Source organism: Lacerta agilis, chromosome 16, assembly GCF_009819535.1.
Source record: "Lacerta agilis isolate rLacAgi1 chromosome 16, rLacAgi1.pri, whole genome shotgun sequence".
Lineage (NCBI taxonomy): Eukaryota > Metazoa > Chordata > Lepidosauria > Squamata > Lacertidae > Lacerta > Lacerta agilis.
In genome coordinates, this window is record NC_046327.1 from 1,069,500 (window position 1) to 1,087,132 (window position 17,633).

At 45.3% G+C, this 17,633-nt stretch overlaps 1 protein-coding gene across 1 annotated transcript in view; it reads right to left on the bottom strand.

Annotated features, from left to right (window-relative positions):
* Window positions 1-17,633, bottom strand: part of DMRT1 (doublesex and mab-3 related transcription factor 1) — a 59,739-nt gene that overhangs the window by 26,198 nt on the left and 15,908 nt on the right. The window contains exons 3-4 of the mRNA XM_033173758.1: window positions 13,205-13,488; window positions 417-579 (exon numbers count right to left, since the gene is read on the bottom strand). Coding sequence (XP_033029649.1) covers window positions 417-579; window positions 13,205-13,488 — 447 coding nt within the window. The remainder of the gene's footprint in view (window positions 1-416; window positions 580-13,204; window positions 13,489-17,633) is intronic.

Here is a 17,633-nt window from a genome sequence, read left to right on the forward strand (position 1 = left end):
GCAGGTCCCCCCAGCTATGGAAAAACACTCCGTCAGAGCTTGGAAAACACCGCTGGAGCTCAGTAAATTACATCTCCCGGCTTGTCCGCCACTGATTGATGAGTGAACTTAGGGAACAATATCAGTGTGTGGAATATCGTTTGAACGAGTGGTCAATAATGATTGAAAACAGGGCATGTCCTGCAGTTTACTAACGTGCACGTCTCCTCCGCCTAGATTCAAGGCCACATTTGGGGAGGCACAAATGTACTTTTAAAAGCCCCCCCCCACTTCTTGTTTTAAAAAATACGCGATTAGAAGAGGAATTTAACCGGTCAGTAGGAAGGGGAAATAACACGGCAGATTATGGGATGCCCTTGTTGTCGTAACACAACCCCCCCCCCCACTAGACTGAGTGGATTCTTAGATCTGCTTACCATTTGCTTTCGTTTCAGAGAAAGAGGGGGTCTCCTCAAAGGTGAAAATCTGGGGGACACAGGCAGGAGCCCCAACGCTCTGCCCCAAGTAGGAGCTGGAAGGATAGTAAGAATGCATTCTGTACTGGGAACTCACACCATGGCGGTTTTCTGGGCTTTTCACCTGGTTAGAGAAAAACAAGAAGAAAACAGGCCTGTTAAGCCAATCAGAAACAGGAGAACAAAAAATGGAGTTACTTTTAATGCCCCCCAACACAATCTTTTGATCACCAGGCGGAACACTTGTGTTTTTCTTGCACTGAATTTGTAATTGAATCTGTCAGTCTGAGAATCCCTTGTGCCTGGAAAACTCAATTTGCTCCCTGCAAAAAGTCATCGTCAGGGTTGGTGTTCTAATTTTCTGAAAGGGCTTTCAAGCTAGAAAGAGAGGCTGTTTTCCCCAGAGCTTGGAAAGGAACTAGTGCAAGTTCAAGGTGTCCCAAAAGGGAACTAATTCCAGTTCACGGTCATCCCTCTATGGAATGAACCAGTTCGATTCACCTTCAGTTCACGGATCAATCGAAGCTCATCCAAATCAGGCATGGCCAAACTCGGCCCTCCAGATGTTTTGGGACTACAACTCCCATCATCCCTGACCACTGGTCCTGTTAGCTAGGGATGATGGGAGTTGTAGTCCCAAAACACCTGGAGGGCCAAGTTTGCCTATGCCTGATCCAAATGATCCTTGATCATTTATTTCCAACATTCAGAATTGTCACAAGCTGCTTTATGAAACATACTTAGGAAGACTAAGATCAAAGCATACACACAGAACAATGTGAGTTGTTTTACTTTATTCCCCCAACCATTGCGATCTTTAGGCTTAAGAGGCCCAAAGATTCTGAAGCTTAAGATGAACCAAAAATTGTTTTAACTTCTACCCCAAAACGAACTAAATTCATGTTCCATTCACTTAGCATTTACGGGAACTACTTTGAAGTGGAGAGATTTTTTTTAACTAATTCAGAAAACTTGGTTAAAAACGAAGCAGTTGATTCCAAGGACTGATTATGTTTCCCTGTCAAATGACAGCATTATTACTGCTCAAAGGTTTTGAAAGCTTTGGTAGTAGTGATTCTGAAATGTGCAATGCTTGCTTGACCAGAACTACTTGTGGGGCAAAAGAAAAGAGGCTGTGTACATCAAGGTATTCCGTTCAGGCCACGGGGCAAGAAAGCAGGTTGGTTGTCACAGCACCACAAAGAGCTTCTGGTTGTGGGAATGTTCAGGGAGGCAGGAGAGGATATATTGTTTATTAATATCCTTCCTAACTTGCGCTAGCAAGTTCCTTTACTTAGCAGAGTTTACACTCCCCCCTCCTTACATGCACAGCGGACAGCTGGTTGCAGGCTCGTGTGAGCCTCTATTATACAATTCAGTCTGTCTCAGATGGAATTGTACGTTCCTGGTAAGTTCCCTTGAATCCCTCTTAAAAGAATAAAGACGCCACAATCTTATTCAAAGTCAATACAAGATGTTTACTCACATCAGTTCACAGTTGGATCCCTGAAGGCAGACTTTATTACAAATATGTACATGTGGATCTAACCTATATGGGGGAATAATCCCAGTGCTTCTGCTAGCTGAGAAGTTAGCAGAGCAGTCCCAGCTAAAAGCTGGTCAAATGAAGAAGGGAGTGAAAAAGAGAGAGAGTGCTGCGTGACTCATCCTTTTGTTACCTGTACAGGTGAGGTCACGCCCACCTTCTATCAATTGCAAAAGGATGATCCAGCCAGGAGGAACAGGAAGTTTCGAGTGGCTGGACCAAACATTCCCTCGCATGTCTTCTCTAGCATTACAAGGAATGTTGTACTTGACTGCCTCTCATGGATCACATCCCACACAGGTGAGCGAAAAAGGTTGGAAGCAAACTGAGGCCTTTGGATTGAGCTTCTGGGCCCAACCATGCCAGAGTCTATTTGATGTTTGCAGTTGGATGTGCACAGTCCACACTTAGCAAAGACTAAGGACACCAGCTGAAGAACAACTAGAACCCACTGAGCTCTTTGACGGCAAGCAATTGAGTCCCAACCCTTTTAAGTTCACCCCCCTTCCATGTATGTACATAGCCTGTCCTCTGTTGTGATGCTGCCACATTACACAATAACTCTCTGCACAGCTTGGTTTTTCAAGCCTCCTCTCCACGCCATGATCTCTCTTTACTCCCCCCCCCCCACCATGCATCCCCTAAAAATAATCACTGGACAAGGACAATATAATTTTAGCATCTATTAAATGGCCCCCACTAGCCGTTGGTGCTGAAAGGAGGTTTGGTTTGTTTTCCTTCTCTAGAGGATGTGGGCAATGACCTGTTTCCTTTCAAGCCTTCTTGTTTTCCTCTCATCTCACCCATTCCTTAAAAAAAAGCCCACCTAAAATCCCAGGACCCAATGAATTATTACAACTATTATTATTAGTATGTGGTCGCTGGCTAGCAAGAGACGTGTTTTATAATCTTATTACCCACACCAAGTCTGTGAACCACGGTACGACCGACAGACGGAGGCGAGGCTCTGCAAACAATATGTGCTGGATTAACCACTGGAGAAAATCTAGAAAGCTTTAGGCTTTGTTTTATTAAACTGTTTAGAATATATACCACAGTAAATCTGAGCCACAAGGTTTCCTTTTTATAGAGCTTAGCTACCCTGTTTTATAGTAACAGTAAAGAACCAGGGAGACGTAAAAATGCTTGACCTTAGCACTGCATTACAAAGGGGACCGGGAAGATCATTTGCCCAATGAAGATGACGGGAGTCGCGTCTTTTAGCTCCAAAACACACTGGACATCCTTGCCCTCGTGTGCCACGGGGTGGGTGGGTGTCTCAAAAAGTACACCATTCATTGTGGTGGCAAGGGAAGAGGGCAAAAAGATCTGAGCAGGGAATGAGTAACTGTGCGCTGGTGCAGATCTTCCCAATGTCCCTTGTTATGCGCTTCTTCTAGGTTCATGTTCGACAGCCAAGATGGACCTGAGACCAATGGAAAGCTGGACTTGTTGCGTGCCCTCAGGGGCATTATAACACGTGCGCGCACACAGAATAGGTGTGCCTTAGTCTTGCCACATGTTCTTTCACCATGCCTCTCAAAGGAAGTGTGTCTGTTGCCCAGGGCTCCCTGGTCCTGAATGGGGTAACTGTGTCCCTGAAGGACCAGGTGCGCAGCCTGGGAGTCATTTTGGAATCACAGCTGTCCATGGAGGCGCAGGTCAATTCTGCGTCCAGGGCAGCTGTTTATCAGCTCCATCTGGTACGCAGGATGAGACCCTCCCTGCCCGCAGACTGTCTCGCCAGAGTGGTGTATGCTCTAGTTATCTCCCGCTTGGACTACTGCAATGCGCTCTACTTGGGGCTACCTTTGAAGGTGACCCGGAAACTACAACTAATCCAGAATGCCGCTGCTAGACTGGTGACTGGGAGTGGCCGCTGAGACCACATAAGACCGATCCTGAAAGACCTATGTTGGCTCCCAGTACGCTTCCAAGCACAATTCAAAGTGTTTGTGCTGATCTTTAAAGCCCTAAACGGCCTCGGTCCTGTATACCTGAAGGAGCGTCTCCACCCCCATCATTCAGCCCGGACACTGAGGTCCAGCTCTGAGGGCCTTTTGGTGGTTCCCTCCCTGCGAGAAGCGAAGTTACAAGGAACCAGGCAGAGGGCCTTCTCAGTGGTGGCGCCCACCCTGTGGAATGCCCTCCCATCAGATGTCAAGGAAATGAACAACGATCTGACTTTTAGAAGTCAGCCCTGTATAGGGAAGTTTTTATTGTTCGGTATCTTATCTCTTTTTAATTTTTATTATTAATATTCTGTTGGGAGCCGCCCAGAGTGGCTGGGGAAACCCAGCCAGATGGGCGGGGTATACATAATATTTTTTTTAATTATTATTATTATTATTATTCAGAGAGCATGCAACTGATGCTGGGAGTGGAGAGAATTGCTGGCCCCTGCACTCATTCTGTCATCGTAGGGCAGGCTGCAAGACTGGCATCTTCTTTGCTGCGTCTGGAAAAATCCCAACTCTTCATTAACTGAGTCCGGAGGATGATCACGGCCAGGTGCAGTCGATGCGTGGCAGCTTTCCCCCACCCCAAATCAGTGCCCTTTCTCATAGGGGTAGCTAACACCCAGGGTGCAGGCCCGAAAGACCCCTCTCCACATATCCCGCTCCCCCACCCCACCCCGCAAGACTTCACCGATTTGGTCAAAACTAGAAAATTACGGAGCCACAGTGTGGAGGCGGGCAGAGAAGTTCCGACCCGTCCACCTAGTCCAGGACCCCAATGAGATATGCAAAGAGTCCCCTCTGCCAGTCACTGGATTGACAAGGTTGCAGGTTCCATCCCTGCCTATTGCTGCCTAGTCCAAGGGGGTTGGGCTAGATGATCGCCGGGGGTCCCTTCCAACTCTATAATTCTAAAATTCTATGATGTATGTGCTTGGACAAGGATATGGAGCGGCCACCACCGGCATCCAGGCCCTGAATGCGCCCCCCCCCCAGCAAAAGAAATAAAATAAAATGAATTAGGCACCCCAGAGTCCATGAAACCATGGGTCACTCAGAGCTTCAAAAGTTGGGATTTCCTGTGTTACCATGTTAAATTATTACTGCTAAGAACTGCGTGGAGCCACCAAATTTTAATTCTGAAACCTACCAGCGGACCTTTCTATCGTGAGGGGGGAAATAAATAAATGGTGACCCCCCCCTCCGTCTCCCTTGAATTCCAGGGTGGAAAACGCAAGCGCCATCTATATCTGTCCGCCCCGTGATAGACAAACTTAATTAACCTTTGCTATTCTGTTCCAACCTACTGTTTAAGACAAAAGCACTGACCCACAAACAATATGTTACCATCAGAATCTCAACTGCCGTGACATCAAGAGATATGGCCCTATCAGCACTATTGGAAAATAAACAGCCTAGATTAGCTTCCCCAAGAAATATGGATTCTATTCATGTCACACTTGAGCTGTCAGAAACATTAGGTTACTTTTAGCATAAATCTGTATTTTGAAGGCTATAGCTTATAAATACAATGTAGGATATGCTGTTGGCATGGCAAACCCGGAGCATTTTTAGATTCGTGACAGAATCCCGCAATAGCTGAATACTGGGATCAGTTTCTTAAATTTGGACAGACCTTTTTTTTTCCTAGACTGGTCAAGGGTGGTTAAAAAGCAAAACCTGCTTTGCATTCAAATGGCAAATTAGCCTTCTGTTGTCCTCTTTATTCACACAAACGCACACTTCATAAAAATAAAAATTAGCGTACTTTTCCATCTGCAAGACTACCTTTTTCCCTTTAAAAAGTAGGTTAAAAAATTGGGGGCCTCTTATACACGGATAGCGCACTTGGGGGGGGGGGATTGGCCGCTGCCGGGAGCCGGAGATTGTCCCCGGGTGCATGGACAAATAGAAACGTGTTTAACACTAAGGAAACCATGCTGATGTGAACAGCTAGTGGAAAAGAGGTGTGCAACAGCTCAGGGCAATCTCCCCCCCCCCATTTTCTAAATTTGGAGTCCCCCCCCCAAATACATGGGGGCCAGGTTCGTATTTCGCAGGGAACCATGGTTAGCGGCGATCCTCGGCTTTGCATGGTGTCCAAACCAGGGTTCGCGGATGGTTCTACTCATAAACGACTGGGGGCAGTGAAAACGCGTCTTGGCTTCAGGCTGTGGTTTGGTTGGGGCGAAACAGCAATTCCCAGCCCACACAAAATGGGAAGCCAAGGATCAGGAGTTCTTGCTGGTGCTAGAGGGGGCCACCTGCATATTCATAGTAAGACACTGACCACATCCATTTCTCTTACTTAATTTGCTATACATCAGAGCTTCCCGGACTTTTCTGCCTACTGCCCCCCCCCCTTTAAAAAAATAACAATTACTCATTGCTCCCCTGGAAATATACCTTCTGAAGACCTGTGGGTGGACTTGAGCATGGATTAGTTATAACTTGCATTTCGTGTGTTTATTTGGAAAATAAAGCAATCACTACAACGTTAACTCTATGTTATTTTCTTTATTTTTATGTGGAAATGGTTCCGTTTGGTTATGTAGTTTTTAATGTGTTTTATTTATTTTTACAACTACTTTGCTACACAGTAGTACAGGCATAGGCAAACTCGGCCCGCCAGATGTTTTGGGACTACAACTCCCATCATCCCTGACCACTGGTCCAGTTAGCTAGGGATGATGGGAGTTGCAGTCCCAAAATATCTGGAGGGCCGAGTTTGCCTATGCCTGCAGTAGCACGTCCGTTTACGTAACCCTCTGGTTACGTAAACTTCGGGATGCGAAAGTGGCAAACCTGGAAGTATTTTACTGGGTTTTGCTGCAGATGCATGCGCAGAAGCGGTCCTCAGGTTGCGGAAACCCTGGGATCCGGCCAGACCTCCTGAATGGATCCCGTCCGCAACCGGCGGTACCGCTGTATTTGTAATTATGTAAATCTTTACATATTGGAATCCGCCTTGAGCATTGTTTTAACTGTGGAAAGGCAGTGTACATATAAAATTATGATGATGATGTTACATCAATAAGTATTACGCAACAGAAAATTGTCTTAATCTTCTTTTTTATGCTTCCGACACCCTATTATTTTTATTTGATGCCCCCCCCAATTGCACCTGCAGCGACCACCACCTGCCTGGATGGTTCCAAAGTGCCCCCCCCCCCCGAGGCTGGATCGCCCACTTTGAGAAACACAGCTTTACATAGATCAGTGTTTTTCAACCACTGTTCCGTGGCACACTAGTGTGCCGCAAGATGTTGCCTGGTGTGCCGTGGGAAAAATTGAAAAATTCAAGAGAATTACTTTATATATAGTCAGTATAGGCACAGAGTTAAATTTTTTAACATTTTCTAATGGTGGTGTGCCTCGTGATTTTTTTCATGAAACAAGTGTGCCTTTGCCCAAAAAAGGTTGAAAAACACTGACATAGATACAGCTGAACGTTCTCCTTCGCCTTTGTCCTTCTAGATTCCTGCCCACTGGTCTACTCCACTTTTTCTAGGCAAACTTCTATGAACATACCGGGGAGAAGACAAAGCAAGGAAGATCCTTCTCAATTCTTTGAAGGCAAAACCACTATTCTATGGCTAGAAGCACGGGAGAGCACAGTATTTCTGGGAACTGCTCAGGGAAAGAAGCCACTATGCGATGGGGCATTCTAGCCCTGGGTGAAGGCTAATTGAAACATCAGGATTCCCTATTCCGGGGGGGACGGGGACGACGTCATTTCCCTGGGACAATATTCCTTACACCAGGCACGTCCAACTCTCCAGAGACTACGATCTACTCCCAGTATAATAAAACTGGCAGTCATCTACCCATTGTCGTTGCCAAGAGTTGTTCAGCTTTTTGGGGGGAGCACTGCCCAGAGTTGCTGAGCTTTTTTGGGGGCGAATGCATAAAAACGCCCACCCAACACCATCTTCCCTCCTTCCAACACAACGCAGGGAATACAAGTTCTCAGAGCGGCGGCAGCAATGGGACATAGCGCCAGGGGCAGGGCATGGCGCAATTAATCAGGGGCACACATGCGAATATTTTTTAATCCCACGGTTGACCTGGAACACCCTGGCGATCTACCAGTCAATCGCGGTTGATTGGTTGAACATGTCTGCCTTGCAGCAACTCTAACCACTGGGAATAAGTCGCCGTCTAAAGGTAAAGGTATCCCTGACCATTAGGTCCAGTCGACTCTGGGGTTGCGGCGCTCATAGGCCAAGGGAGCTGGCGTTTGTCCGCAGACAGCTTCCGGGTCATGTGGCCAGCATGACTAAGCCGCTTCTGGCAAAACCAGAGCAGCGCACGGAAACACCGTTTACCTTCCCACCGGAGCGGTACCTATTTATCTACTTGCACTCTTACTTGCTTTCAAACTGCTAGGTTGGCAGGAGCAGGGACCGAGCAACGGGAGCACACCCCGTCATTGCGGGGATTCGAACCGCTGACCTTCTGATCGGCAAACCCTAGGCTCTGTAGCTTAGACCACAGCGCCACCCGCGTCCCATAAGTCACCGTCTAGATTTCCACAAATCTGGTAAAGAGGTCTCCAGAGTAGCTCCGAGAAATGGAGGCGCCCCCTCTGGTCACGCAAATATCCCTTTTCATACATTGCAGCCCTCATTGTGGACAGAGGATGGAGACATTTTTGGGGACTCCCCTCGGAGGACTCTAATGAGGGCAGAGGTGAGGAGGGAAGCATTTTCTTCACTGGGGAGGCAAATACTTTCAGAGACCACACTCCAAAGCGCTTAAAAGGATGCCGGTGTGCGTGGTTTTTTTTTTTTTTAAATCCTTCACACACAAGTTGTTTAGGTCAACAAGCTCAACACCTCTTGTAATTAACAATGTAATATATCTCTCGGTACAGACAATTAATTTTTCATTTCCGCTTTCCGTGGCAGTTGTTTTGCATTTTCTCCCTAATCACTGCCGCAGGAAGGAAATTGAAATAGAGCTATCCAAAAGGGAACATGATGATTTATATTTATTTTTTTATCATGTTACATTTAAAACATTAAGCTTCTTAATTCATAGCCAGCTAGTAATTCAAGGTTTAATGTCAGAACCTTTCGGACTCCCTTTTCTTTGCCGGCTGTCCTTGGCTAGGAGAGAAACTTATTAAAGCTTCTACAAGAATAAAGGTCATCCGCAGGGGAGACCGGACAGTTGAACCTGAAGGATAAACTTTCAGCAGAAGGGTCCAGAACTCCTATTTGGGTAAGCCTCTTAAAGCCTCTTACTGTATATTCTGGCGTATAAGACTACTTTTTAATCCAGGAAAATCTTCTCAAAAGTCGGGGGTCGTCTTATACGCCGGGTGGAGAATCTGCGGTCGAGTATATCTCAAACTCTATATTTTAACTGGAAAAGTTGGGGGTCGTCTTATACGCCGGAAAAAGCGGTACTTAAAGGATTCCTGACTGCAGAACTGGGTGAAGAAGATCCACACCACACATTGAAAGCATATGCTCCCCACCCCCTTTAAGGATTCTGGGAACTGTAGTTTGTTTGGGGTGCTGGGAAATTTAGCTCTGTGTTTTAAATATGTGTTGGATGTGTTTGAAAGGTGTGTGCTTTCTCTAAGGGTGTGCTCCTGTACACGGAGGTTATCCCACAGCACCTATTTTTGACAGCAGCTGAATGGGCAGAAAGCATTGGAAAGAGATGCATTTCTAAGCCTACCACTTGGTTTTTGGAAACTGGGCAAGTACACCCAGGGGTCAGCAACCTTTTTCAGCAGGGGGCCGGTTCACTGTCCCTCAGACCTTGTGGGGGGCCGGACTATATTTTGGAAAAAAAATATAAACGAATTCCTATGCCCCACAAATAACCCAGAGATGCATTTTCAATAAAATCACATATTCTACTCATGTAAAAACACGCTGATTCCCAGACCGTCCGCGGGCCGGATTGAGCAGGCGATTGGGCCGCATCTGGCCCCCAGGCCTTAGGTTGCCTACCCCTGTAATCACAGGAAAAGTTAGTAGACCATAAGCCAAGAAGAAATAAAAAACTTTCCCTACAAACAGGCTGACTGCTCATTACCTTTGGTGAAAGGCGTTTGACAACAGCTACCAAGGCCAATACTGTAAATATTATATCACTGCTGACTTAATATTTTGACATAATGTGACTCTTTTTTAAAAAAACACAAATTATCTCCTATCTCCCTGTCTCTCTGCTACTTACTTAGATGCACATTATCTATTTTATATTGTAACAAATATGGTAGATGTTTATAGGCCACTTTGTAGTAATTATTTATGTGTGAATCCTCTTCCCTGAGCATATGGGGCATGTTGCGTTTTCTTTAAATGACACCTTGAACAAATCTTCATTTATTTGTAAACTAAGAAAACAAAAACAAGTAGCAAATGGATCCTCAGATATAAAGTCACCCTGGATGCTTATCAGAGAGATCTGAAGCCATATAAACCGAGGGTTGACAACCCGGCACCCATCGGGGCCATGACGCCCACGTAGACCTTTACCGACACCCCTGGGTAGAAGGCTCTATATTCTGAGCTTTCATTTTTCTAAAAATGTACGCCTCTTGCCACCCTAGAAAGAAAGTTATAAAGCAAAATGTGCAGGCACCCTTCTGAGCAGTTGATGCGAAATGAGGCAGCCTGGCTGCTCTCTGCCAGTGTTTTTAGCCAATCTGAAATCAGAGCCATGATTTGATAGGTGAGTTGTTTGGAATCCTAAAGAGCTTTAACATACTTTTCCTGCTTCTGTCCTAATTTTTGGCAACCCCTGGAACTGCCTGCAGTTTCCGTTTTCTTCCCCTATCAGCCACGATGCATCTTTCCTGTGATGGGTTTCTCATCTTTCCTGTGATGGGTTTCTGCAAATGCTACTACATTGGTACCTTGGCTCTCAAAAGCCTTGGTTTCCAAATGTCAAAAACCCGGAAGTGTTCCGGTTTTCAAATGTTTTTCGGAAGCCGAATGTCCGATGCGGCTGTCGGCTATTGTTTCCAGGGCACCTGCACCAATCAGAAGCTGCGCCTTGGTTTTCGAACAATCTGCTATTTATTCTGCGTTTTTGAGGCTTTTTCGGTTCATTTGTTTTTGTGACTGTGTGGAACCCAGTTCAGCTGCTGACTAACTGATTGTGTGACTGCAGATATGGATAAAAGCCCCCCCCCCATCCAAACAATGACTATCATCAGTGCAGGTACAGGAAGGAAATAATTTTTATCAACTACAATACTGTCTTATTAATTGTATAGGACAGAACATTGATTATTGCTTTCATTTTATGGATCAATGGTCTCGAGAGATAATAAAATTCATGTTAAATTGCTGCTTTAGGGTTTGTTTTTAAAAGTCTGGAACGGATTAATCCATTTTGCATTACTTTCTATGGGAAAGCGTGCCTTGGTTTTGGAACGCTTTGGTTTTGGAATGGACTTCCAGAATGGATTAAGTCTGAGGACCAAGGTACAACTGTACACAGTAAGTGCAGGTGGATCCCCACCCCCGATGACAAGTTCAAAATGTGAAAACTTTGCAAGAGGGCCTTAGGCATGTCTCCTTCTGCGCATGGGGCCGATATCCAGGCACTCATTTAAGATTTCACTGTATACTTACAGCACAATGAGATACGTGTCTACTTGAGAATTAAGTTTCTCTTGTGTTTAATGAGGTTTGCTCCCTAGGCAGGTGGGCACAGGATGGCAGCCTAGCCTTTGCCTTAGGATCGGCCGCTGGGGAAAACAGGGTTCTTGTGCATTTAACACTTACATCTCTAAAATCAGGACATAGCTGACTTTCCATGGTGAATGTGAAGTTCTCAGAGGAGGGAAGGGAGGGCTGGAGAAAGCAGCCATGACCGTACTCTCTTTAATTTTGTGTAATGCCATGCCCAGTCTATGGCAGCCGTTTGTGGCCAGTGCCCTCAGCACACTCGCAAAATTAGAAATGTGCCCATGGGTTCCAAAAGATAGGGGACTCCGCCAAGGAGTACAGTACACCGTAAACCCCAAAGGACACAGACCATATCTGGAGAAAGAGAAAAACGCAGTGTGGAAGAGACTATAAATCAGCAGGACGACGAAAGCTTTGCCCGTCAAAGCGGCCTAAGAGCAACCCCTGGCATCTCCAGTTAAGAAAGGACCAGGCAGAAGATGATGGGAAAGTCTTCACCCTCCTTCTACACGAAACCTGGGACAGCCACTGCCAGTCAGAGCAAGTTCTACTGGGATAGATCTACAAATAGTGTGACTTGGAATAAAGGCAGTTTTCTATGTTCCTATATTATTATTATTATTATTATTATTATTATTATTATTATTATTATTGGTGCTGTGGTCTAAACCACTGAGCCTCTTGGGCTTGCCGATCGGAAGGTTGGCAGTTCAAATCCCTGTGACGGAGTGAGCTCCCGTTGCTCTGTCCCTGCTCCTGCCAACCTAGCAGTTTGAAAGCACGTCAAAGAGCAAGTAGATAAATAGGTACCGCTCCAGCGGGAAGGTAAACAGCGTTTCCGTGTGCCAGTAGTAGTTTAGTCCTGCTGGCCACACGACCCAGAAAGCTGTCTGTGGACAGACACCAGCTCCCTTGTCCTGAAAGCACACCCCATAGTCACCTTTGACTGGACTTAACCATCCAGGGGTCCTTTACCTTTACATCATCATCATCATTTTCATTTCTACACTGCTTTGTATTTTAAAGAAAAAACCTTCAAGTGGTTTGCAACACATCAAAAATAGCAATCCACAATAAAACAAACCCAAGCTTCAAGGGTAATATTTCAGATCTTTCTCTAGGTGGCATTTTGCTTTCCCCATATTTATTTGCCCACTTAATTTGTAGAGCTGCCCCATAGCAGAAGTCCTCTGGGAAGCCAGGGTGGTGCAGTGCTTAAGACCAGGACCTGGGAGATCAGGGTTCGAATCCCCACTCCGTCCTGAAGCTCGCGGGAGGAATGCTCCTCAGGGTGGAATAACCGCCCGGCTATCTCAGGAAGTGAGCTACTTTGTGTAATGGGTCCAGTCTGCTTCCCATATCATGCACCGCAACCGCACCCCCTGCAAGATCCCCCTTGGTTACTGACTCCAAAAAGAACTTAAGAAAGCAATCTTTGCGCTCTCCAAACAAGGCCGTGGGGAAGAGCTGTCAACCTTGTTTTTTTTTTTTTTTTTTGCATTGGGAAACGGCGCTGGAATAAGGGGATTTCCCGCAAAAAAGGGGCAAAGTTGACAGCTATGGCGCAAGCAATCCATACAATACCTGCCACTGGTTTCCCGACTGGCTTGACATATAGGTCGCTGGGAGGCTCCGGAGGCTGTTTTTAACAGGGGACCCCACCAGTGGGCCCCCCATATCTCCAGGGGTGGTTTCGCTGGCCACAGCCATCTGGTACTGGGAGTAGTTGTAGAGGTTGTTGTAGTAAGGATACAGGGAGGGCTGGTAGAAGCTGCTGTAGTAAGTGGAGTCCACGACTAAGTCAGAGGCGCTCTCCAGGTGACCTCTGCTGGCTAGGGAAGGAAGGTCCTGGATCAGCATCCGGCCCTCTGCAAAGAATGGGGGGGGGAGGGAAAGACAGCCGTCAGGGAACAGCAGGAGCAGCTGGCCAAAGACCACTTCTGGTCTCTGAAGCACATTTCAGACCTGCAGAGCAAAAGGCTTGGCAGGAGCAGCTGGGAGGGAAGGATTACTCCAAAGACAGGGCAGAACCACAGGGAGGCGATGAAACGAGCCTGCTGCGTGCCATTTCAGATGAGGAAGGAAGGAAGGAAGGAAGGAAGGGAGGAAGGAAGGAAAGGAGGAAGGAAGGAAGGAAGGAAGGAAGGAAGGAAGGAAGGAAGGAAGGAAAGGAGGAAGGAAGGAAAGGAGGAAGGAAGGAAGGGAAGAAGGAAGGAAGGAAGGAGAGGAAGGAAGGAAGGGAAGAAGGAAGGAAGGAAAGGAGGAAGGAAGGAAAGGAGGAAGGAAGGAAGGAAGGAAGGAAGGAAGGAAGGAAGGAAGGAAGGAAAGGAAGAAGGAAGGTGGGAAGGAAGGTGGGAAGGAAGGAAGGTCTTCCCACACAACAGAAACATGGTCACTGGCAATCATTCTGCACTCCTCAGTATTATTTATTATTGTTGCAGTCTTAGCCTGCCTCCACTGCAAATTGCTCAAGGCGACACACTTATGTGACATCCGATGCCCTTTCTAGATGTGATGTGGGGTGGTTATTGAGTTGTTTTCGTTTTTAGTTTGATTCTGTATTTTGTTTTTTTTTTTATATTGTGATTTTGTCTTGTGAATCACCCTGAGACCTGCAGTTATACAGCATTATATAAATTTAATAATAATAATAATAATAATAATAATAATAATAATAATGTGTTTTATCCTCACAACACCCCTGGGAGGCAGGCCAGGCTGAGGCATGGTGGCTGTCTCCTTGTCACTCAATGAGCATCGTTGCTGCCATGTAATGGAAAATACTGCCACCCCCTCTTTTGTGTGTATTTTTCTACCCTAATCGTTCACAGTAAGAAATTTAGCTTTTGTATATATAGGTGGGTTACATTCATCTGTGGATTTCAGCTGGAATTCCAAAGACTGGCACCACCTGATCCAAACAAGGAAATGCGCTAGGCGGGAAAACATCCCTGTCTCACACATCATTCCTAGGAATTAGCACTTTGGGTGGACAGTTCCCTTCCTCTGGGTTTATAGGTTCAGGCATCGAAAACTAACCCCAATACCTTAAAGCAGGGGTGGCCAACTTCCAAGAGACTGCGATCTACTCACAGAGTTAAAAACTGACAGTGATCTACCCCCCTTTTGGGGTGTTCAGATCGAGGTTGTTGAGCTTTTTTTAGGAAGGAAAGCCATCCGTGTTTTGAGCAGTTCAGGTCAAGGCTAAGCTTTTTTCAGGAAGGAAAGCCCTTTTGGAGGGCTTCCGGGCAAAGATGTAGAGCTTTTTTTTAGGGGAGCCGAAGCTGCTGAGCTTCTTTGGGGGAAGCCAGTGATCTACCAGTGATCTACCACAGATGTCCAGTGATCTACCAGTAGATCACGATCTACCTGTTGGACATGCCTGCCTTAAAGAATCATGTAACACATAAAAACAGCAAGCAGCCTTAATATTAGTTCTGATTCAGGTTTACCAATACCAGTTCACATAAAACCTACCACCTAGGGCAAATACGCCTGAGGGGCTTCCTGCAAGTAGGGGTGGATTTGATTTAAATCAAATCAATTTAAATCACGATTTAAATCACTAGTCAGTAAGACTTGATTTAAATCTTTTTTTTTTTACAGAAACACTCATTCTTGCTGGTATAATCTTAATATTTACAACTAGATGAAGGTTTCATTTTGGAATAATCAATTTTCAGAGTAGTTTTTACAATTATATCAAAAATTACTGATTTGGTTATACTATTAGAAATACATAGACAGATAATTATGAAATTATGGTGAGGTTTAATACCTGCAAGTTAACTGTTTATATTTGGACAACTTTTCTGCTGTACTTTATTGGAAGGAGAAAAATAATCATTTCCTTAATAACCATTTAAACAATTTATTTAACTAAAACAATAACATTATAGCATATGTTTACATGTTTGTTAACTGATGTTGTTAAATGTGTTTTTTTTTAAAAAAAACAAAAAACTTAAAACAAATCCTTATTTCCTGATGAATAGCCTTTGGACTCTAATAACTTAAATAGAAAACTATCTTTAGAAAGATTATTCCCCCCAAAAGCATTTTATTTTAAAAATCTGATTTAAATTTTAAAAAAAATCCAATTTGAATTTTAAAAATCATTGATTTTTATCCACCCTGATGCAGCTGGGGAAATCTTGCAGGGACCGAGACAAAGCTCTCTATAAAACAATCTGTTCAGACCTCTGGCAAGAGGGACTTGTCGGTCCCCTAGTAGCCCCCGGGAAGGGAGAGGGGGTCCAGGAAAGGGAGTGGTCCCACCAAGTGCCAGAATACAATCCCAGACAGATTACCTCCAAGGGATCATGGCCTTCAACCAGCATTTGAAACTGGCCAGGCCCCTTTTTGCACCAGGCCATCAGCTGCTGGCCACCAAGTGAAGATGCCCGGGTGCCAAGATGGGGCCTGACGTCTCCACTGTCTGGAAGCGCATGCCTGGGGATCCTTGGGTCTTGCCTGTTTTCACACACGAGCAACACATCCTGTAGAATTCTATTCGTGATATTTTATCTGCACAACCAGAATGAATTTCAGGAACCAAAAAAGTCCAAAAATACGACCTTTGAGCCGTCTGGTCCCAAAAATGGCAACTAGGCATTCTGTTTTAGCAACTGTAACCCCGGTTTAAGGAGCCATTTGGCACCTAGCTTATATATCCTGAGTTTCTAACGCTGCCTTCAAGAGAAGAAAGGTTTCCCGATCCAGTTATAAATGTATTATATGAACACGTTCAGCAAAGTGCTGGAATTATACGCTATTTTCTATTTCTTTAATACTGCACATCCCAGGTTGCTGGTTGTTGTCGCTTTGCAATTCTGTGTTGGGTTTGATCTCTTTTTGCACATGTTCAGGCATCGCGTCACCAAACTCTAATATAATTTGATGAAAGCACGTTGAGAAAACACGGAGAGAGGAACTTCTTTTTGCCTCCTCTCTCAGGCAAACTGCAGCACCATATTAGTAATGCATTAACTCCTAAAATGTCAATACGGCAATGTATTAAATATTTCAACAAAAATGCCACAGTTGAAATTAAAGGCCTTCTGCAATCAATAAACAAATCACTCCAGGCAACTTGTGGCTAATTCGCTTGCCATAAATCAAGATACTATACGCAGCGTGAGGGCGGCAGAGGATTTCAAGGCTAGCGCAGGGCTTGAAAAGTGCAGAGCAAGGCAACATAAATTATGAGCAATCTAAATCTTCTTCCTTTCCACAAAAAAAGCTGGAGAACTCTCTGTTTGGGCAAGAAATATATATATATATATATATATATATATATATATATATATATATATGAATGTTCCCATTGTGTGCGCGGCGGACACCGATGTTCTCCGTAACCGCTGGAACAAAGCGCATCAAATTAGTACAAAGCGTAACATGACCATCAAGGAAGGATCTGGCATCATAAAAATTTAAAAAAACCACACCTGTCATGCCTAAAATATAGAATAAAGGCCAAAAAAATGGTGCGCCTATTATACCTCAACAGCAAAAGGAATGAAGACTCCAACAGCATCCAATAGAAAGGCGGATTGCCTGCTGACGTCATCAGACCTGGCCAGAGCAACAATGCCTGTGCCCTCATCTAAAATGGCCGCCGCAGCTTCACATGCCGAGAAAAAAGAAACACGGAGCAGGAGGCATGCCTGAGAGGTCGCACTGAGTAAGACCAGCTCTGAGGGGATTGTGTCGCTGGGGTGCCTGATTTTGGGACTGGGTAATTTTGGGACTAGGGTGGGGGAGAATGCTCTTTAAGGCTCCAGTGCCCTAACCTAAAATGTCCGCCACAGCTTCGCATGTAAAATGCATCTCAGGGTTATTTGTGGGGCATAGGAATTAGTTCATTCCCCCCCCCCCCCAAAAAAAATATAGTCTGGCCTACCACATGGTCTGAGGGAAAGTGGACTGGCCCACGGCTGAAAAAGGTTGCTGACCCCTGCTCTAAAAGGACAGGGAAGAATGAAAACAGGAGCTTCCAGGATACTCTCGG